This window comes from Rhea pennata, chromosome 1 (genome assembly GCF_028389875.1).
Source record: "Rhea pennata isolate bPtePen1 chromosome 1, bPtePen1.pri, whole genome shotgun sequence".
Taxonomy (NCBI): Eukaryota; Metazoa; Chordata; class Aves; order Rheiformes; family Rheidae; genus Rhea; species Rhea pennata.
The window spans coordinates 216,153,134-216,176,390 of NC_084663.1; the positions used below are offsets into that span (position 1 = coordinate 216,153,134).

The following is a 23,257-nucleotide window of genomic DNA, read 5'->3' on the forward strand; positions in this document are numbered from 1 at the left end:
GCAAAAAGAAAATATCTTAATGTATTAGCATAACCCTTAAATATTGTCCCTCATTTTGAGGGGAGCGGCATTGTTTGCTTTTCAAAAGTCATGCTGTTAACTGTGTTTTAATGTAGCAAAGATGAACTTGAGGCCCTGTGGGGCTCTTCAATCTAAATTGAAACACTGGGGAAAGTGGTGACATCACTTCAAATTAAATTTCTTATTGTTAGAGATCCATTTCAAATTTAGTATGATCAGCAACTTTTTTAAAAACAACTTCAAGATAGAACAGCATGCAGAGAGAGCCCCACGGCCATCGTCTTGCTCCTCTTCCGTTCATGAGAAAGGAGACAATGTGCAAGTCTAGGGCACGTCATCACTGCAAGCAAAGACCTGAAGCATTTGCCTAGGATGGAGTCAGCTTCACGAGAATATACAGGAAATTGTCTGGCAAGCATAGCATCGTAGTGGTTCTCGTAAATGTTCCTAAGTCCACTGACAGTGCCCAAAAATGAGAGGTGTTAAAACTTTACAGCCCAGGTGGGATTTTGTGCATAGTCCAATATGTAATCTCATCTGAGATCTGTACTTAAATTCATAGAAAGAAAGGGATCAGAACAGAAATGCAAATTTAAATCTTTCAGTGTGGAATTTACTCAGCTTTGCAGTGGTCACTCCAGATACCACGCTAATTCTGCCTTCGTGATCGGACTGCAGTGGGAGTTGACGTCTGTACGCTCTGCACAGAGACAGTGTTGCCGTCTTGCAGCGTTTAAAGCATACGCACATAAATCAAAGAGCAGATAAAAGAGCTGGAAGCAGAAGACAGAAGTGCTGGCTCTGCCATCACTGTCAGACAATAGCTTCTCCAGTGGGAAGGTTTGCTTCACCTTCTGCGTAAAAGATGAAAGATGCCTGTGCCCTTGTTGGGGGGGAGGAGGGAGGAGATCCGGTCCCTGAACAGGTCGACCTTGGACAACTTCATTCACCGTGTACTTCAGTTTACTCAGCTGTAAAAGGCATGTAATATTTGTTTGCCTTCATGCGGTTACAGCATTTAATTCCTCTTGGAGGGTACTTTAAAAGTCCTGGACGAAAAAGGATGTACAAGTTCTTTTGTCAACTTTAAAATATTTGGTTATTTGTTTTCCCACATCTCTAACCCCAAATCATTTTGGAAAACAACACCATATGATTACAGTCCGTTTTAAACTCTCATCATCACTGTGACTTCCTAGGATCAAATTGTTCCTAAGAAAGAAATTATGCTTATTTGGTAAAACTGACTGTTGGGAAAAAGTAATTAATTACAGTAAAATCCTGTTTCTACCTGCTGGGCTACAGTGAGCCAATTTGCCCTTCAGCAGAATAGGATTTACTGTAAAAATCTCACAGTGAGTCCACACGTGAATAAAGCATTTTGTCTGCAGAAGTCAGTGCTGCTTTGGGTGCAGCTCATGTTGCAAACGCTGCGTTGCGTTTTCCATTGCACTGGGTGCAGGACAGCAGAGGGATGTTGCACAGGTTCAGAGAAAAATACCATTTCTGACTCCTCTCGGAAAACCTGTGAGATTGCGTTACAAAACTGAGTGGTAATTCCTCTAAGAAAGAGTCTTTCCTTGGCTGCAGCCTGCTCATAGCTCTGTGGCTCCTCGCAGTAATTTCTGCTTCTAGGAATCATCTGGCTGCTCCAGGTGCCTTGAAACTGCTCTGCTCTCTCGTCGTCTCTTGCCAGGGTAGGAGGGTTACATACACTTCCTTGACTTAAAAAATTCCTGCTACTTTAGGTCAGGCAAAGAGCTTTTTTGGTTGTCTGTAATGTTTTGGGGTTATTTGTTTGTTTGTTTTGATTCTTCTTCAGCTACGAGCCTAAACTGTTCCCTGGGTCTCACTCGCTGCAGTCTTCTCTCGGGGTGGGAGCGGGATGGTTGGTGGGGCTGCGGGACCTGGTGCTGTGTTTCTCTCATGTAAACACTTGTCCGCCTGCTCGTGCCTCTGTCCCAGCATTCCTGTGAAGCCTGCTGTAAAGGCCTCTCTGACTGAAGTGAGCTTTAGAGTGACTTAAGTGACTTCTAAGCGAGCTTTTTCTCTACGCTGAGCAGCTGTGGGGGATCACTGGTGTTTCTAATCTTGGGCACAGAGCTAAGGAAGCCCTGTATTGCTGCTAATTGCATGCCTTCCACTGCTGCCTGTAAAGCTTGAGATGAAAAGACATGCCTAGAGTAAAGAACATTAGTACTATAAAAAAAAAAAAAAAAACAGTGATTTGAGAAGTGCAAACAACTGCAAGATTGGTCTCAGGCAGGTGTGATCATGCACAGCTCAGGATCCATACCAGTAGCTGCAAGGTAGCGTGTGCATTCCTGAGGAGGAACCTTGATGAACTCACGTCATTGTGGGTTCTTGTCTCGTCTTGTAGACAAGACGAAATGCTTGAGGTTTATGCTCTGATGACACATACAAAGTTTTGGTTAGATTTTAAGGGACTTCTCTGTGTTAAATCTTTCTAGAGTGTTCATAAAGCCATACACCAAAAGCAAGGTCTGGCCTTACACGGCTGTTCATATGCCTCTTGTTCACGTGCACAATACAGACTGACCCCAATTTGAAAGCTGGAAAAGAGTTCATTACAATCTGCTGTTAGTTAAATGCTTTTAATGCTTTGTACTGCTTTTGGTTGACTTCCTCATGAAGTCAGTGGCATGGCCGTAGGAAATTTCCTAGTGAGTTATGCAGAGCTTTCCCACATCTCTCATGTGGGAATAAAAAGAGCTTGAAAGGTGTTTTTGGTTTTTGTTCAGCACTTAAAAAAACACACTTAATTACTTTCATTCTCTCCCATGCATCCACTGTTTTTTAAAAGTAACTATGTGTTGCTAATCCCTTGAAAAAGGCAGCTTTCAACATGAAGTTGAAATTCTGATGGAAAGGTTTGCAACATGTCCTAAAAACGGTTGGTCATTTGATTTGTCTGATCTCTCCGATCATGGTCAGATTTCCTCAACAAAAATTATGTTCTTCTAAGCTGTTACATCTCTGTACTGAATGTTATCTGTATTGTCCTAAAAGAACACAACTGTTTTGGGGGTTCATATGTGGAATTTCTCATGCACTGCATATCTCAAGCAGCTATATTGCCAGACAAGCTATATCTCAAAGATTTTGGGTTTCCTATTTCTTTTAGACATCTGTTTTACTTTCCCCTGTTCAAATTGAATAAATGTTCTCAAGTTTCTTTTATTAACAAATATTGATGTAGCTCTTTTCCATTTGTTGTAAAACCTGGGTCATAATTCTTCCTCACACTATCTTAAATTCCCACTTCTAGCTGTGGTACAGGAGAAAAATTGCAGAGTTAATCATCATGTTTCTCTTTGTGAATTAAATAATGACTGTGACTCTTTTCCAGTGACTCGTCATAACCATCTCAAAGACTTCATGCTGGTGGTGTCCATTGTCATTGGAGTGGGTGGTTGCTGGTTTGCCTATATCCAGAATCGCTATTCAAAGGAGCACATGAAGAAGATGATGAAAGACCTTGAGGGGCTTCACAGAGCTGAGCAGTCTCTCCATGACCTTCAAGAAAGGTAAGTTTTAGGTGTCTGTCGAAGCTGAGCATGGAACTATTGATGTCTCCTGAAGGGTTATTTTTCATATAGGTTTCAAGAAAGAAGGATTTCTTCGTAGCTGTCATGTTCCATGTGTCGTAGTCAACTTCTGGTGGTGTATACTGTAGTCATCACCTTTCTGAGCAACTGTAGCAAACCTGCTAGCCAAGCCTTCTGGCTTATGAATGAGTTCAGTTAACAGCTTACAAAGTGACCTGTGCTCGCTCACTTTACCTGCTTTTCGGAGGTGATGTCCTAGTCATCTGTTCCTGAGGTGTGCCACGTGAAGCTCCCTTGCATTGCTAGATTCCTGAAACTTGCTGGCAGTAAGGCCCCTTCAGCAATGTGACAGCATTGGCTGGGAGAGCTGGGCCTCTTCAGCCTGCGGAAGAGAAGACTGAGGGGGGGTCTTATCAATGTGTACAAGTACCTGAAGGGAGGGTGTGAAGGGGACGGGGACAAACTCTTTTCAGTTGTCCCTGTGTAACAGGACAAGAGGCAATGGGCACAGACAAGCACAGGAAGTTCCACCGGAATGTGAGGGGGAATTTCTTCCCTGTGAGAGTGACGGGGCACTGGAGCAGGTTGTCCAGAGAGGTGGTGGAGTCTCCTTCTCTGGAGATCTTCAAGGCCCGCCTGGATGCAACCGTGTCTACCATGCTGTAGGTGACCCTGCTGAGCGGGGAGGTTGGCCTAGATGATCTCCGGAGGTCCCTTCCAACCTCACTGATTCTATTATTCTATGATCTGCCGCTAGCGTTTCCCTCACTGAGATGGACTTGAGTAATGTGCACAGTATGGTGTGATGGAGCATGGCTTTCCATGCTTGCTCAGAGATGGTTAACGTGCAGTTTCTTTTCCTTTCTGCATTGTTTTTATGTCTTTTTGTTTGTGTTTATTTAGTTTTCATTGCACTCTGATTTTCATTACTGGTTCTAAGAAATTTCACTCAGTTGCTGTCTTTGACATGTGAAAGCTTTTTCTCCTTCGTGTACTGACTGGAGCTTCTGTGCTTTAAGAATTACAGCATTCAGCTGAGCAATATTGACTTGAATGCTCCTTCTGGGTTTGACAGTGACTTGCTGCTCTCCATTTTGAGTGTATTGTCTTATTTCAAATCAGAATTTCCTATTTACTTAGCACACTTGTACAGTAGCAGGGAAATGAACAGCAGTTTCTACTCCTCGTACAGCTGACACTGGAAGTATAGCAGGATTCTTTTTTCCCCCCCTCTTTTAAAATTATAATGTAAATCTGCACCTAGAAAAAAAGGGGGGGGGGGAAGAGAGAGCCTTTTAAAAGAATGTGAAGTAATCCAGCTCACTTAGACTCACCGTTCAGGCGGATCAGGTTGTTTTATTCTATCTTTTAACAGGGAAGAAGCGCACTGATAAGGTAGAAGCAACTTAGGAGAGGAATTACACACCCCTCCCTTGAATTCTTCTCTGAAGTATATGTGAAAGTCCATGCTTCCCTGCCTGCTCAATGATACCTAAATCCAGGAGTGTTTGCTAGAAAGAATTAAAAAAGAAATAATTTTGAGTATTAATCATGAATAGCTAAAATCTGGGCACTTGTTTGCTGCAGAGATCTTTCCTTTGTTCTGTTAGGCAAAATATTGTAGCCTCGGTAAGGTGGCCATTACTCACAGAAATGATTGCAATGGCTCCAGTGAAGTTACTCACGTGAGAGAAGACTGCAGAAGCAGGCCCTCTATATGCATAGGGTTTTTCTAGGAAAGAAATGACATCCAGTACCGTTAACAACAGCCCAGTCCTTTTCTTTCAGCAAAGATATTTTTCTAAGGGTAGATTTAGCAAGCAACAGAGCGTTATAGACTTGGGCTCTAACTGTTTTTATTTATTTTAAATGTAATTTTCAAGGGTAAAGTTTAATCTGGCTGCCTTAAGTTGCCAGCTACATTCCCAGTGACTTCACTGAAAGCGGAGCTTGGCCCCAGTTATTCGTGCTAGCTGCTCACGGGCAGCACAGCAAGATGCCTGTACAGACGCCAAGACCTTAGGAATGTAAATCTGTGGTGAAGATTTTTACAAACAGCTCGGGCTTTGGAAACAGTGCCATGTATACACAAGGCTGCAGCTTGATTCCTTACCTGCTGGCCTGTAACAAGTCTACAAAGAGTTGTCCCACGCGTGGGTATTGGTTGAAAGCCTTTTTCTGTCTAGAAGTTCTTTGAGTGTGATCACATCAGTTAGTGTCTGCGTGGAAAGGAATAAGTAAGCATGTACCGTGTTGGTGGTGCCAAATGCAGCATGTTCCTGTGTTCATGATACAGATACATGACCTGCTTTCTTTTTGACATAAAGATAGGAAAAACTACCTTTCCTGTTAAGTCCACCAAGGAGCCGGTTCTAATAAGCAGGTCATTTCACAAAGCCTTGCATAATATTTCATTACATGTTGGAAATATCCCAAAGAAAAAGATTTATCTACAGCCAGAAAGAAACAAGAATTCCTTCTCAAACCTCTATCTCCTGAAATAATTTTTCCGGAATGCAAGAACTGAGTCCACAATTTGAAGGAACTGCTGAGTTCAGTTCAAGAGCAATTTACTCGAGGCCCGAAGGCTGTTGCTGTGATTACTCAGTGTAGGAAATGACCTTGGGCTCTGTTGCTGAGGACAGAACAACATAAACAAGTAGATGTGCCTGGGAAGTTAGCTAATGCTGTAAGGCCAGATAAGAAGAAACACAAACCGCATAGCCTGGGCATAGCTTGAGCCTTTAAACAGAGCAACTTGGGCTGTTTCTGCAGCGTGTGGATTGGGAGGATTGTCCTGTGCAGAGGGCACTGAACGGCACCTCCAGAAGTGGCAAGTGAATTCCTGGCTCCCTGTGGGGCCTCTTGGCCCAGAATCAGTCTAATTCTTCTGCAGTCAGGGGAAATAGGCCTTCACTTCTTCATCCTTGCCTCCCTGTGAGGTTCAGCTCTACTGCTCAGCAGCTGTGGGAACAGCAAAAACCATGGATAAAAGCCTGCTTACGGACTTGTGTAGAAGTCATTCTGTAGTTCCGCTCTGAAACCTCTTTTCTAGAAGCTTCTTTCCAGAACATGTGATAAACTCCTTTTATATCTCATTAAAATTCAGTGCCGAACAGCTCTCCAGAAGAAGGCATGTGATGCCTTTCCCAGTTGCCTACCAGCTGCTAGCAATGCTAACAGCTTTGATAAGGTCTTGAAGATTTGAGAAGGAAGGATTGATTTGGAAAGCCATTTCTAGTTCAGCTTCAAAATACTTTCTGAGAACATTCTTCAGTGATGACTCTCTGCAGTGAATTAAATGACCCATCAAAATAAATAAATAAAAGTTGATGTCTTTGTGCATCCTACTGATAAAGTGTATTGAAGGTCTGCTCCTGAATTGTGAAGCCTCTGGATGGGTCTCGAGTCCTTGCCCTTAATACAAGTGCAGCTCTGAGGGCACTTTGTTACGCTCAGTGGAGCTCACTGCCTATAAAACTGGCATAGCGGAGTCAGCTGGGTGTGAATGAGAATACACAGATCAAATGTGCTTCTGTCCCGAACCGACATACGGAAACACGGGCTGTGCTATCAGGGTAAGAATGGTAGTAAAGGGAAATGCAGTATTATGGTGCACTTGAAAATAACCCTAAGGATAAAATTCCTTCCCTCTTCTGGTAACACATGCATCACAATAGAGGGGATTTTCCCCTTTAAACAGAGGTATTTTGGTACTTTGGGATTCTTTACAGCCCTAGTATGGAAGAGCTGTAGCAATGATACACAGGGCAGAGAGCGTGGGTTTATCTAAAAACTTGGAATGTCTTGGCAAGGTTTTTTCTAAATTGGGAATGAAAACATTTGAGTTTCTCAACAGAGCTGTAAATTGAAAATAAAATGTTTTCCAAGAACAGAGCCAACATCATGGCTGATGTGAGCCCAGCCCATCCAGATTTGTTTTAAATTTCCATCTCTATGCCAAAAATTATCCTGAATAGCAAGGGTACTTAGCAGTTCTGCTCACTGTTAGAGTAGCCTCACTCTTGACCCAGAAGACAGTAGTTTGTCCCTGCAGAGATTCAGAATAGATACTCCACATGTAGGCTTCATTAAATCCCCTATATAATAAAAGAACAAAGCAAGTGCTTTCATTTGACACATGGCGTTGAAAACGAGTACCTGTATGTGTGCTATATGGTGCCGTATTTTGAAGTAAGTGATGACTGAGGGTTTTTTCCAATTTATTTGTGTCCATCTGATCTGCAATGAACTAGAGCCATGAAGCAAATGCTTTTCAAAGCAGAAGTACATAGAGGTAGATTTCTCTGCGCGGTTGCTCTTTTCCATTTCGTTCCATGCCACAGAGATCCCTCTCTGCCAAGCCATTCTTGCTTGAACCGATGCTCGTTTCTTTGTCTTCTCTTCTTAGATGTATTTGTCCTTATTTACGAGACAGGTGCAGGAAACCTAGAGCCAAGTCTTGCTGTCCTCTCTCTGATTCGTCACTCCTGTGCACCTCTCCATTATTTTGCTCTTTGGTTTGGATGTTGAAGTTCTTGAATGGGGGGAGATTTTATGATTTTAGAAAGCTTAGTATGTTTCTGTCTAACAGCTGTTGATTTGTCACAAACTGTGTCAGAGTCTTTTGAAAGAGAAGTTAACGTTTTAAAGGTGGAAGGGACTCCGAGACTGTTGAAGCTGTTTTCTGATAACAAACGCCATACGGCTTTGTTGTATTCAATCCAATAGCTAAAATAGATGTTCTAGAAATGCGTCTCGTCTTCATTTGAAGATGCGCAAAGGTGGTTGCCCCATATTCCACAGAAATTTGAGCCTGGGTTTAATTGTTGCGGCTGTTGTAAAAAGAAGAGGAGTCGTTATTTTTCATTTGAATCATTTGACTTCCAGCTGCTGGTTCTCACAAGGAAAGACACCCTTTAACACTCTGTTTCTTTGAATTTGTAGTACTTACTCAGCATGATTTCCCAGAACCTTAACTATGAAGTGAACTTCTTCATTTTAATTGAATATTTGCCAAATCTTTTTTTTCTTAAATTTGACGATTTCTGTAACATTCGAAATTAGTGTCGCTTTCCTTTAGGCAGCCCAGTCTGCAGCGGGCTGGGTTCATTCCTGGTGCTAGTCCGAGTTCAGTGAAATTGTGCTAGGATTGTGTTTATACTAGTACATCTCTGACGGATTTAGGCTTCAGATTTTTCTTTTTCTAGAAGGCTGACACATCAAAGTGCTGTGTCCAAAAGAGGCAGCATATAGGCCTGATTTTTTGTTTTATTTTATTTTTTTCTCCCATAAAATAAAAGTACAGTAGAAACTTTGCAACAGCACGTCATGACTGCAAGGTTATGTCCGTTCCAGGTTGAATGGTTGAACTTTCCTAAATAGCTACCAGTCTTCTGTTACTACCTTTTGCTACTATTCATAATTCGTAATGATTTAATCCTGTCATAAAGAAAAATAATCACTTCCAGGCAGGATTATGACATTTCTAAATTTGAAAACTCTTGGAAATGGAGCACAGAGACATCCTATCTGTATATTCATATCTGCTCAGGCATATCTTTCTCTCTTTTTTTTTTTTTTTAACTTTTAAAGACGAAGGTCTTCATGTCTGTAAAAGTATTGATAATTCACAAGAGTTTGGAGCTTATTTAAGAAAACCTTGGTTTGTGTACTTTGGATAATTAAGAAAATAAGTATTGGATATTTTAAAAAAATAAATAAGGCTGAGTATCTGGAGCTGACAGTTTAATTTCTTCGCAGACATGGTGAACTTTCTGCTTGACTTTTCAGATATGCTCCCCTGTTGACATCAGCACAGAGTAAATAAAAGCAGAGGTTGTCTAGATTGTGGCTGGTCAACAGCTGCACTGTGGACCTTGCAGCTCCTTTAGGCCTGTCCAGCGTAGTCCCACAAGCACAACATTGGGCTCTGTCTCTGTGTGTTGCAGACTGCAGAAGGCTCAAGAGGAACATCGCTCCGTGGAAGTGGAAAAGGTGCACCTGGAGAAGAAACTTCAAGATGAGATCAGCATTGCCAAGCAGGAGGCACACCGGCTCCGAGAACTGCGTGAGGGCACGGAGAACGAGCTGAGCAGACAGAAATACGCTGAGCAAGAACTGGAGCAGGTGAGGGTCCAGGCAACCGTGGATGCGCTTGCGTGCAAGACCTGCCAGTAAGAGCAGTAGGCAGCAGCTCGCTCGGCGTCGCCCTTCTGAGCAGCCCAGCGGTGTTGTCTTTATAATGCTCTTCCGCCTGTGCCTCCCCACTGCCCTTTGTGGGGAAAAAGGACCGAGTATTTCATCCACTGCTTCGCCCACCCTTCCCCCGTGATGTGTGCGTAGCCGTGCTGCTCGCGCGTGGTTAGCGGGGTCTGTACAGGCGCCGTCTCCAGAACGAGCGTGCGGCCACCTCGCGTCGCCTCAGCTTACCCCGCAGAGGGAGAAGTACTGAACTTCGCTGTACCTGCACCCTTCTGGCATCTTTCCACCCCGAGTTCAAACCATAAGCTCCCTCTTTCTTTTTTTTTTTCTTCCCCTCTTGTATCTATTCGTGTTTTTAGGAGTGATCTAGAATAAGTTTGGTTGTTCTTACCATGTTTTACTGTGGCTCAGAGGTGTATGAGCTCAGCTGTGAGCTTAGCCACACGCCTGTTACTTCCAAGGAAATTAAGCACCAGATTAGAGTCTGTATAGCAAGGTTAGAGTTCATATGCAAATCCCCAAAACATTAGCCATAAGACCCGAAGTTCCACATTGAAACGTAGGCCTGGAAAAAATGTATATAAATATCTGTATGATGTTGTTGCAGGCAGCAATGAAACCTGTGTTTGGTCCAGAAGGATATATAGAACATTTGTGTGGTATCATAAAATAACTTATTAGAGGCCAAAAAAAGAGTTTCCAATCCTACACCTAAAAACTCTGAGATCTATAATTAAAGGCACAAAAGCTAACGTACCGTAGAGAAATAACAAAAGTGAAGAATATTGCTAATGGCACCTGCAGTAGCAGAGGACAAAATAAAAGCATCTAGGAATTTTACCTCAAAACTGTATTTTCCTCAGACCTACAAAGGAAGTCCAAAAAAATTCCAATTGCTCCTTCCTATTCTACCTGAGGGAAAATTGTTGTCTGACTTTAATTTATAGATCAGTTTAAACTGAAATTGTGCAAGCCAGAATTGCCTGAGCCAAGCATGTACCTTGGATATTCTTAGGCCATCAACATATCCTCCCACTTGCCTGTGTCCAGTCTTTTATGATACCATGGAGGATGAGGAAGCAAATGAAACAAGACTCTAGGGTTTCCATTGAGAAGGGGAGAAATATCTGTCCTGGCCCTCAGGTAACCAGTGAACTACGGGGCAATGTAGCCTAGAATATATGGATAGTCAACAAACAACCAAATTCCTTTCCTCTTTCCTTCCTGCGTGGAATACCAACAAACCAGACATCCACAGACTCCTTTTGCAAGCTTTGCTTTCTTGATCCAAGATCATTCCTCCTAACTTGTCATACAGACTTGTTCATAAACTCGTTGAGCTCCATTTCAGAACGTGCATTTGGACATCTGTATTCACATAAAAAGAAATTCAATCATTTTGTATTGTGGGCCATTAAATAAGGATATGTAGCCTTTCTCCTGTAGCTCTGAGTCCGTGCCCCTGCCATGCTACTGGCTTTCAGAGAAGGTAGAGTCTCATCCATTTCACTTTTCTCCTCCCTTTTACCTTTATTGTATCTGAAAAGCCAGCGATGACTTAACCACTCTGTTGTCTCTTAGAGGCCTTCGTGAGGGATGCATTGAAAGGGTGAGTATTGGTTTTATCCACCTGACCCACACTGTGTGGTTATAACACAATCACCATTCCAATGAACTTTAGACCACGGATATAATTAACCAGTCACTCCCACTGACTGTAAAACTCATCAGACTCTAAGATGTTCTGGGGTCCCAGTAAATAATAAAATAAGAACTTCTCTTGCATCTGTTGAGACTTACTGCTAAAAAGATACTGGACAGTTTGAAATCTCCTACTGGAGTCCAGTTTATGAGATTTTAAAAAATAGTGTATTACTGGGGATTGGACTCTTTTGTACTAGACTGTTTATACCGGTCCTCTCTTCTTGTCAGGTCATACTCCATCCATACCATGACACCAACCTGTGCTTCAGGTTCTGAGCACTTGTTACTCGTAGTGGTCAAAATGGGATCTTAGAAATCTTTGTAGGAGAATATAGACTTCCTATGTAATTTCTGTCTGTGTTTTCCCTCTGCAGAAATGACAGTGTTTGTTTTGAACACTGCTGTATGCTGGCTCGTTTCAACCGCTTGTCCTTGCCTGTTGTTCTCCACTGCTTCCCTTTCCATAATTCCATAAACACGCCGTTCCCATATATGGTTTGAACACACCTCTACCCTAAATACCTGGTGGCAGATTTCATGTTTGCTCATCCTAACAATTACTAAATCCCAGACACTTGCCTGTCATAACGGGTGTAGTAAGAGGAGAGGTTGGTGCGGCTGATGTCAGAGGGGAAATTCAGGCCTTCCTGAGAACTGCGATTCCAAATCTGTAACTTTGTGAATGATTTGGGCAGTGCTGTTTACAAAATTGAATCACAGACATCGCTGATACCACTAGTTTCTCTCTTTTGTGTGGTTCTTCACGAATACCTCAAAGATGGATTATACAAATGTATTGCAAGAAAACAGGAAATTTCAAAGTGTCTGAGTGTAACCTGGTGCTTTTGCCATGGCAGAAACTATGCCTAAGCCAGATTTGATTTAAAAGGGACTGAGTTAAATAACGTACTAAGGGAAAAGATCCAGGTTTGAGTGGTCTTTTAAAAGCATGTATTTGTGCAATCTGGAAAATGAGAAGGCTGTAGCATCTTTGTAGCAAAGGCAGGGATAAACATAGCTGTGGCAAACATGCTTTGAAGATTAGGAAAGATCTGGTTTAGCATCTGATCTAGTTACTAGAATAATTTCTGTTCACTATGTGTTGTTTTAGATCATAGCCATAAAGAACAGAAAGAAAAACGGGGATTTGCAAAGCTTTCCAAACATTATCCCCATTACTGGTGTATGGCTCTGCCCACGTAGCTAGCCGTGATGTGGCTGGATCTTTCCTCCCAACTCCCTGTGCTTTTATGCTTGTGGGCTAAGGCTTACTGTGGCAGTGAAAGCCTTTGAAGGTGCTAAGGGTTGGTATTTTTGTTTTTAGCAGAAAAAAAGTTGTTGTACAGTGTAAAACCGTATATATCCTTTCTGAGCTTTGAGATACTGGGGTTGAAGGACCGTCAAGCAGCAGGAGCTGCATCACTTGTGTTCTGTTCTGCAGTTGCACTAGTCTGAGTTGCAGACATCATCCTTTGGTTTCTCTGATGTGAAACAAGTTAACTTCTTACAGGCTTGTGTCAGGTTTAATATGAATAAGTCCCTCCACATAATGTGTAATAAAAGAGAAGTGTTAATCCTTCATGATTTCTGGCACTAAATAGTTTTGTGTAAGTTTTTGTTATCTTCAGCTTGCTTGTCACCCACTTGCTTCTAATTTTGTAATGACTCTGCAGCAAGATAAGCATGTGGAGGAGCCTGAGCTGGGATGAGGGAGAGCCCTTCAGAAAGCTAGTCGCTGCTGGTTCCAGAATGCGTTATTTCTTTTCCTGACCGAGCAGCACATGTTTTCTGTCTAAATATTTTTATCATCTTGCTCCAGTGTGAAAGTTGTCTTTTGACAAGCTCCCTCTGTTTGGCTCCGTAACTGCGCTGAAAAAAGGCAATTGCCTGCAGAGTGTTGTGAGTGATTTTGCTTTAGGCAGTAAAGTTTGTAGTGATTTCTAGAGGCTGAAGATAAGCACTCTCAATATACTTACCTAAAGTCAAATTCTCCTTTGACTAATTCCCATGTCATCCTGTCGGCTCTAACTTCAGATTTGAGCCATTGCGAGGCAGGGGAGAATGTGGCCTTCTGTCTTAACAGACATGAAGAGATAGAACAGATCAGCACTGAACAAACACTCTGCTTAACCTCCCTCCGCGCTAAAATGGTAAGGCAAAAGAGCATCACAACTGAATTTTTTTGAGAGGAAGTTCAGAAAGGAACCCAGCTTTAAGATGAAGGGGAAGCGCTGTACGTTGTTCTAGTCGTTCAAGCCGTAGCTTGTCCTATGGTGGATAGCTGCCGTGAAGAGAGTACATGTTGTAGCTCTCTGTTGCACTTCCTCGCAGCACCAGGATGCTGTGCTGCGTATTGACCTTTGCTTCTGTCAGGAATAATACTAAGTTTTGTGGAGTCTTCATTTTTTGGTTTTTTTCCTGGTACATTAAAAGTGCTGGGTTTGCACCCAGCTGTTGCTATGTGGCATCACCTTGAAGAGTGCTGACCAGGATGGAAGGGCTCTCCTCCGCTGCCGCCTGTAATGTTGCCGCTGGCTGCTTCCCTCCTAGGTCCGAATGGCCCTGAAGAATGCCGAGAAGGAGCTAGAATCTCACTGTAGCTGGGCTGCACCAGAGGCCTTGCAGAAGTGGCTCCAGCTGACCCACGAAGTGGAAGTTCAGTACTATAACATCAAGAAACAGAATGCAGAAAAGCAGCTTCTGGTGGCCAAGGAAGGGGTGAGAATTTCAGTCTTTTCATCCTAGATCTTCCTGTTGGGAAGTGGAGATTTTCTTTCGCTTCATGTTCTCTTCTTGCTTTCCCTGTTCTTTCAGTGAGCCACCTCTGGGTTCATCTTTCATTCTGTACTGCAATAAAATGTAGGAAGCCTGATCTCACAGCAGTACTGAAAAAATTGGTCCAAAGTTACATAACTTTCTTGGGTGGAAGTCGTGATGTAGTATCCTGATGGTAGTATGTGATTGTGGCTCTTTCCTTCATCGAATCTAATGCCTTAAATTTGCATTCTTAAGACGTCTGTCAAGGTGCTAGTAGGTCATTGAAAGAGATAATGAGCAATTGCCTCTCACTGATCTGCAGGGATTGACTGTGAGCATGCCCATCAACTGTTTGCATATATCTTTCATAGTTCTTTCAAGTTCTGCAGAGTATTGGTTGAGTGCTAGAAGCATTGTGGTTAATTAGTAAGCAGAAGGTTTCGCACCTATTATGAATAATTCTTTTGCTAGGTATTTTACCTGCACGGGCAACAAAATTTCTAATACGTGTATGTGATTTGTAGTTATGAATCATTTCTACATTCCCAATTGTTGAGAAAGTCCGTTGCCATCCGCAAAATAACAAGCTGCAAGGAAGCTGTTGTAACATGTATTCATCTGTATGGATGTTTTACAGCAGTCAAAGCTGGCAGCACATAAAAATTTGTCTGTCTTTATATGGTTTTGTTATGAACAATTTATCATTTCAGTAGTTTGCCTTTTGTTTTGTCAGGTACCATGTTCATGGCCTTGGTTTGTCTCTTTTAAGTCTCAAACTCACTATATCTTATGAATGAAAGATCTGTTTGTGGAGACTTCAGATTTGAGTATACGTAGTACCATAAAGAGAAGGTAAAAAGATGCGTAGGGTATTAATAGTATTCTTCTGATAATTTACTCATGAGAAAGAGAAAACAAGGCTTTGTAAGACAGCTGTTAACCGTATGAAGTAGCTGATTTAGTTCCGTGAGACATTTTGGAAATCAGGAGAGGGACCAAGGAGGAGCTTGAAACCCGCAACCTGCTTACTCTGGTAAGCTGCTGGTGAATTCCTCATCCACCATGTCAGAAGGAAGCGCATCCTTCAGTAAAATGACAATTCGTACTATTTACATGTGTGCAAACAGCTGCAGGACTATTTCTGTCTTAGCCCATTCAGGATGTTCTTGTCCTGAAGGAAATGTAAGGTCTTGTTCTTCCTGTGACCTTTTTCTGTTAATGTTTCAGGCTGAAAAAATTAAAAAGAAGCGAAACACGCTGTTTGGAACATTTCATGTTGCTCACAGCTCATCATTAGATGATGTTGATCATAAAATCTTGACTGCAAAGTAAGTATCTGCTTTATATTTTTTTTCATTTCTACCTTCCTTCTTACGATTCTATGACTTTATTTTGCTGGGATTGAACTCGCTGCCTTTAACCAAAACCCTTTTCATTTTATATGTGTAAAACTCATGTAAACTCATGTGTAAAACTAAAATCATAATTATGCAGAACAATTAAAAGTCCTGTCAAAATAGCCTTTCCTGAGGAGTCAGGAGGCTATAGTATTCCACACGGTTACCAGGGAGGTTTCACTGTTTTGGAGATCATTGCTGTATTCCTATGTATGGAATGAAAGATGTCTCAAGTATTAGGACACAAAGCTGAACCACTAGACTCCCCATTTCAGAAAATTTGGTGTGTTTCTCTTTCATTCCCTACATTTTTCCCTTGTTTGAACCTTGCTTTCAGACAAGCTTTGAGCGAAGTGACAGCTGCGCTCCGGGAACGCCTGCATCGCTGGCAGCAAATCGAGCTGCTCTGCGGGTTCCAGATCGTCAACAACCCCGGCATCCACACGCTGGCATCCGCCCTTAATATTGATCCGAGCTGGATGGGCACCCCTCGGCCTAACCCTTCACACTTCATCATGACTGATGATGTGGATGATTTGGATGAAGAGATCGTGTCTCCCATGTCCATACAGTGTATGTATTCCATAGGAGTTATATTCGGTGAGATTCCCTGTCCGCTGTGCTGAGGAGCGCTACAAGATGTGATAGATATGGAAAAGTAGCTGAAATACATTAGGAGGAATTAGAGTAACTAAGTTAGCTTTTAAATGATCAAAGAGAAATTATTAGTCGTTAAGGGCTAGGAGTGTCCATTAGTGCCAGACCTCCACTGCTGTGGTTGTTTGGAGCCTATTAATTCCTGCACAATTAGAAATGCTATCAGTGCTGCATGTATATTTGTTTGGACATTTTTCCCACTATGGTAGCAATATAGAGAAAAAGGAGGTGGAGTGGGGCAAGAGGGTTGTTGTGTAATAATAGACAAGCTAAGCAATTTTTTTTCTTAGCCAACATGAAAACCAGAAAAAATATCATTTAATAATATATACGCTGTTCTGTTCAACACACTGAAATGAAGTGTTTACAGGAAAAACAAAAGGATACAGAGGGCTAGAGTCACAAAAGTGATAGAGGAAGATGAAGTGCTTTCCCCCAGTCTCCTTTTAGTTAGAGCACTGGCTAAGGACATAAAAAGGCTTGAAGATACCTCCTTTACATGCAAGATTTTGAACTTCAGTCTCTTGCCATTCTATATGGGGAAGATCAGTCTCTATTGGTGATACTTCAAAACCTTTTGAACATTTACTGGAGCAAAGACTGAAACGCTTGTGTCCCACCTCCAGCGTATATGTTCTCATCCCTGAGGCAGATATTGTTTCTCCCTTTACCAGTGACTATTTGTACACACAGTGCACAGACTCCTGTGGGAGGGAAGGAGCATTCTGGTGAGGGAGGGTGGATGAGCCTACACTCATGAGCGCAGAGAACCTCAGACAGAGGAAGGGATTGAGCCTGGGTCACCATACACTTGTGACTCTCCTGAGTGCTGAGCTCTCGGATTAAATGAGGGCTGTCTCCCTCTCTAGAACAGGTTTGTGACTCAGTCCTGACTACAGTTGCCATGTTAAATTGACCCAGATTCACACATGGTTCTGCATCTCTCAAGAATGCATTTTCCAAATACTATCTCTAGCTAATGCATGAGAATGGGAGGCCTGGAGAGCAATTCCTGACGTTCTGAAAAGCTGCCCTGTGATGGTAATTCTCCTACTGGTCTATGGAAGAGTGTGTAGCTCGAGCATACCGTCCTGAGCTTAGGCTAGGAAGAGAGGAACCTGTGTTGACACTGCTAGTTGCAGCAGCCTTTTCAGTTGTCTGATTCAGGTCACTTTCTGCTGAGGACTTAATCAAAAATAGGTCTGTCTAACGAGGTAGAAAATGGGGAGGAGCAAGGGAAGGGGTCTTCGGGATGTACTGCGGAAGATGCCTGTACATGCCTATCACCGTTGCTCCCTGATGGTTTCAGGGCTAAGGCTCTGTTTAGGTCTCCTGAGGGCTGTAAAGGCTCTGGAGGTGAGTGCTGAGGTGGGCACAGGGCACTGGGAAGGGATGTAGATGGAGCCCCAAGAGCTTGGCTGAGCTGGAACATGGTTAAGGTGAGAGGGATAGAGTATGTGCAGGTTTTTGGAGCTCAGCAGACTTGGGGGGTTGGAGCCTGTGGTTTATGGGGCTGAGTGTAAGTAGGGAATGTTTAAAGCATCAGGCAGCCAATGGGTGTCTTACTGGTCTTTTTGCATGATTATCAGTTACAATTAAAAGCCAAGACTAGACAGCCCTAATAACAAACTTGAAAAGACGCAAGCTGAGTGTTAGCGAAGCAGAGATATCCTAAAGAAAAGCCCTGAATAAAAACAAGCACAGCCTCCAGTATGCAAGCCTTAGTGTGCGATTTTAAGCCTCAGCTTTTCTGTGCCTTGCTAGAGATGGCAAGAATGAGACTTTCTGCATATGGGCACCTGCAGTTCCCGTCAGCCTGGCCAGCCTGCGTGCCTCGGAGCAGCCAGGAGGGTTTGACTCGCCATGGGCGACAGCTTGCTCTGTCAAGGCCTTGGCACCCACGTGCCCCCAATGGAGTGGCATATACTAGTACCTGTTGCTTTTCCCTGGAGCGTTTTCTTTGTGCTTCTCTCCTGAAGCAGTTTTTATACACAAACCTTGTTTTCCCTGCCTGGATGTGTTGGGAATGTTGCTAAGTGCCAGTGGTGGTTCTTTCTCCCTGTAAATCATCCTTTTCTCTCTCCCTCTCAAACCTGACTGGCCATTCCCAGATGCAGCCTGGCTTTTTGGGCGCAGGTTCAGTGATCGCTCGTCTCTGTCCTCGGAGGATCAGTCCCTCTGGAAATACCCTGGTTTGGTTCTCTTTGATTTTTGTTGCTGTTGTTCTACCTGCTGCCCTTTCTCTGGACTAAAATGCATACACAAATTTTCCAACTTTTTGGCACGAAAAACTAATTCATGTACCTTTCTTCACTGAGATATCAGCATCTTCACTAACCCTGGGGCAGAGTCTGCTGGGATGAAGAAGAATCACAGTTACACATGTTTTTTGGCTCTAACTTAAAAAAAAAAAAAAAAAAAAAAAAAAAAAGTATGATTGCTGGAGGATTGTTTTCTTTTGTTTTTATCCCCGAGTTAGAGATTAGGATTTAGGCCAGACCAGGAGGTTTTAGTGGTCCTGCTCTCAGCCTCTTCCTCCTTCTCATCAGTAGGGGACTTTACAAAGCCTCTCCGCTGTCGCCCTGCTCCTGTGGGCCGCTGGCCGGACGGGATGCTGTTCCCTCCCCGTGCCTGAGCTGGCAGGTGGGGGCAATGCTAGCAGTTGCACTGCCTTTCATTTCTCAGGACTCCTCTCAAGTGTGTCTTTAAATAAGCTGAGCAATGCCACGTATTATGCTAATCTGTCCCCTGACGCCCTGATCCTGGGGGCCATAGGGGCAGCACACGCAGTCTCAGAGGCGCAGAAGCCTCTGTATTTTCGACTGGATAACTTTCCGTCAGCAGAATTATTGCCATAATACAGGCCTCTGTGTGACGGAGGCGGAACAGTATGTGCAGCAGCAGGTGAGGCTATAAACTGCTAGCATTTAGGACTTGTATGGTATTACTCTGCCTCAAGATTACGAGCAGATTCTTTGGCTAACATTCATAACACACCTCTGGAGTAAACTCATGTGTAGTGAGGGCCCACTGTCGTCGTCGTAGCTGTGCAAGGCCATGCAGCAGTGGAAGCAAGGTCCCAACTCCCGATCCTGCTCTTATTGCAAGAGCTAGGTAAATCCTGCAACAGGAGGATGTGCAATGTGTCAGGTTTGTAAATGAGGAGTACAATACCTAGGAAAAAAGCCCTTAGGGGAAGAAACATCTCCCAAGATGGAAAGACAGAAACCTATAGCAGAAACACATAGCAGAAACCCGTAATCCCCCAGTTAATTATTCTGTGGAGCTTGAGCCCTCCTTAGCCCCTGAAATGAGACTCCCCTTCTGAGCTATATATGTGTGAATACTGACCAGCAGCAGGCAAGTTGGGGTCTGCTGTGCTCTTCCTTTCTGTAATGCTTTAGTTAGCAGCATTGCTGCTGCAGCGCTGCAGCCGGATAGCTTGAACAGCCTCCAGTTCTGCTGCACTGACACTTTGCCTTTCACATCCTCTGATCATTTTTGCAGTCCTGCTGGAGCAAGGGATTTTTTTCCACTGTGATTCTATATGGTTCGATTTCACTTCATTTCAACTTTGGAGCCATTAAGAGAAAAAAAAAACTTTGAAATATAAAATGGACTGTATAATGAGCTCTAAAAGCCAAGAAGCAGGGAACCTGAGCAGTAGGACCCTCTGAAAGAAACTGTGATTAACCTTGGGAATGTGCCAATAGCAATATTGCTTGAATTATTCTTGTTTGTTCCTTCTTCTACTTGAAATATGTCCCAGCAAAGATCCTTCAAATACATGAATTGTTGCTGTGTGTTGAGCTGCAGGAGATCTGTATTTCCTAGGTGTATAGTTTTTACAGCAGTGATTTGCTGGTTCTTCAATTCCCGAAAGAGCTCTCCCTCTATTTCACTTCTCAGCTTTTCTATCTATTCGCCTTTTTAACCATTTTTATGTGTATTTCTTATGCATATATACAATCCTGAACACCTTATCTCCTGCAAAGAAAGAACATCTTGTATGGAAATTTTAGCCAGAGGGTTAAATATAACCAGAATCACTTTTGTCTGCAGTATGGTGATGCAGCCTAGTGGATCCATAGGTTTAAATATATAATAATGATATATATAGTACTGTACTTACTCTAAATGACTGTTCAAAAATCTCCTTCCAAGGAAAGGTGCCTCCTTTTCGACTTTCTAAAGGCTATCCTCTAGCTGCGGCTCTGTGTATAGGCTTGAGGCAGAGATAATGGGCTGAGCTGTCTGACCTATGTTACCTGAAAGGTAAGACTAGGTGGCCAAAAAGATTATTTTGATCTTAAAGTCTATTAACTAGCTGGTCACAGTGTGCTGAAGGAAATGGTCCAATTAGGTTCGCTGAACCAAGATGAATTTGAAATTAAAAAAAAAAAATACTTTTCAAATTGAGCATTTCTGTGATCAGGAAACTTAATTTTAAAACAGACCAGGACCAAATGTTAGCACTTTTGGATCAGAGATATAATTTCAGGTGTGTAATATGATGAAAGGTAGTGAACTACGCTTCTGCTGTGTGTGCTAGCCATTCTGTCCTGTAGAAAGGGTACAAGGCTAAGAGGCTCCTGCATCTGCACAGGAGCTTTCCTCCACTTGAACACAAAGTGCAGTTGCACTTAGCAAGCATGCTTGTAGGTAGACTGAACTAAGTCCCTCGTTCCTGTGTGTTACTTCCAGAGTTACCCTGGCACAGAACCACTGGAAGCGGGAGCAGAGTTGTGTTCTTAGGGTGGTATTCACCTGACTGACCTTAGTTGCCTATATCTGAACGGATCACCGTAGGCTCATTTTTTAGGCAGTGTATGGAAATAGTACTACCAGTGCATGATGCATTTGGCCAATTTAGGTGACTGTATTAGCGTGAAAAGAATCATGTCATGAAAGTACCTACTTCTCCACATTTACTGCAAAAGGAGTTTGGGTGGTAACTGATGTAAAGTTGGGTCAGACTTGCAGCTAGTTTCTGTTTAACACAAGATGATCAGATAAGGTGTTCAGAAAGCACCTGTATCAGGAATGTCAAGCATAGATTTTCATGGGCTGGTCATTAATCTAGCATGTTAGCACCAACTTAATGCTTCTTCTGCATTAAATCAGCATAACTGATAGCACACATGATGGGATGGCTGCAGCAGCCCGAGCAAATGTCATGGTGAAAGAAGGCATGGTGCCTGTGGCGCGTGGTACTGACCTAGGGTGGCAGCTTTACTGCAGTGCATCCTCGCTGATTTGATGTGCAGGTTCCTTTTCCAGCTGCATTCAGTGTTGTTCCTTTTTTTTTCTCATTACAGCTCCTGCCTTGCCCAGCACTGTTCGCCAGCGCCTAGTGGACCCACAGCATGCCCATGGATCTCAGAGGTTGGTAGAGAGTTACGCGCAAGGCCAGAATGAATTGGGCCAGCCTGCCCATTTCCTGGCAGGCAGAGTCTCTCTCCGTCGAATGCACAGCCTCACTTCTGGACAGTCTTTCAGTTCTGACCTTCATGGAACCAGCCCATCATCTGCCACCACTACCACCTCTTCTACTTCTTGCACCTCATCCACCGCCACTGCATCTGCTTCTGCTTTTCATATCCACCCTCTCTGTTACCATCACACCACCTCCTCTTATTTCCTTCAGATGGACTCCACCCCTGATCTGCCCCCTCCTGATGTCACCTCTGGAATTCGCTGTCGCACTGAGAGCTTTGGGTATATTGCTCTTTCTTTTCTAGCTCCCTCTTGCCTGCTGTGTCTCAGAACTGATGCTTGCTCGGGTGTTCTTTCTCAGATTTCTTGTGCCCTTTCCTTTTGGGCCTTTATTTCATTGTTTATCCACGTTTTATTTCTTTAACCTCTCTCTCATGCAAGAGGACCCTCTAAGGAATACTCTGTGGTCCATTTCCATATCTACAAACTCCGTGGATGAAAAAAACAAGGAGGTGCTGTGGTTTAGCTGTGGCTAAACAAGTGAGAATTCCTGGACACTCTATATCTGTAAATAAGCCAGTCTTTTACTTGGGTGGTGCACCTGTAAGAACAAAGGTAACACAACTAATCAAACACTGACCTTATTTGAAGCCTTGCCTTGTTTGGGGTCTTCACAAGCAAATTGCAAATGAAATACAATGGGAAGGTATTACAAGCTAGTAGTTAGTGCTGCTGGATGAGTGAGTGTTCACAGGGATGTTCTGCAATGCTGTGATGTTTTCAAGGGGCGGCAAGAAAGCAGCATTTAGGAGCTTCATATTTCAGAGTGACTCTTTACCTCCACTGTTTTTGTAGGGGATGAGGTATATTTATGTTTTGGCCAAGGAATGGCTGAATAGTGGGAATGTGGAACTTCTTATTTCTGGATCACTGGCTTTAATTTGGTTCCTTCCAGTAGTAACAGACATGGAGTGATGGCTCTTTGGAGACCTGCATAAGAATAGGGTCAAATAAACTAGTTAGCATCTGCATCTCTAAATCACTCTTCTCTTCTGATTCACCATACTTGGCATTAGAGAAGTGAAGGATCGAGTAGGCAATAGAAACAGTAATCCTGTCTCATCCAATTAGGATGCTGTTAGGAGAGCTTTGGCAACATTGCGTGTTCAGAGATGTTCTGTAGCCTTAGCAGAGGATGACGTTTCCTGGGCTGCCCCAGGTGGCTTTCTTCAGAATGAAATCCACTTGCAGCAGTCACTGAAGAGTTCTCTCACACAGCTTATCTAATGGCTGCATCTGATTTACAAGCACTGTTTGAGCCTGTGTCTGCTAAGATACTTGATGTAAAATCTGCAAGTAGGGTACAATTTTTGTGTGGTCTCTGGTTCAGAAGGCGTTGCAGACACTCGATACAGAGTCCTTGGTGCTGAAGCACGCAAAAGTGGAAGGACTGTAGCTGGCAGTCGAGGAGTCTTGCATTCTCTCCCTGTCTGAGGCTTGCTCTGTGACCTT

General features: G+C 43.1%; 1 protein-coding gene across 9 annotated transcripts in view; it reads left to right on the plus strand.

Annotated features, from left to right (window-relative positions):
* The window catches only part of STIM1 (stromal interaction molecule 1), a 106,330-nt gene that overhangs the window by 69,813 nt on the left and 13,260 nt on the right, over nucleotides 1-23,257 (plus strand). For 4 of the 9 annotated variants that reach the window (XM_062567515.1, XM_062567518.1, XM_062567517.1 and 1 more), the window contains exons 7-13: nucleotides 3,392-3,569; nucleotides 9,542-9,719; nucleotides 14,049-14,216; nucleotides 15,483-15,583; nucleotides 15,990-16,225; nucleotides 18,421-18,501; nucleotides 21,628-22,027. In XM_062567515.1, the coding sequence (XP_062423499.1) occupies nucleotides 3,392-3,569; nucleotides 9,542-9,719; nucleotides 14,049-14,216; nucleotides 15,483-15,583; nucleotides 15,990-16,225; nucleotides 18,421-18,501; nucleotides 21,628-22,027 (1,342 nt within the window). The remainder of the gene's footprint in view (nucleotides 1-3,391; nucleotides 3,570-9,541; nucleotides 9,720-14,048; nucleotides 14,217-15,482; nucleotides 15,584-15,989; nucleotides 16,226-18,420; nucleotides 18,502-21,627; nucleotides 22,028-23,257) is intronic. The other 5 variants (XM_062567519.1, XM_062567520.1, XM_062567522.1 and 2 more) reach the window with 3 other exon arrangements.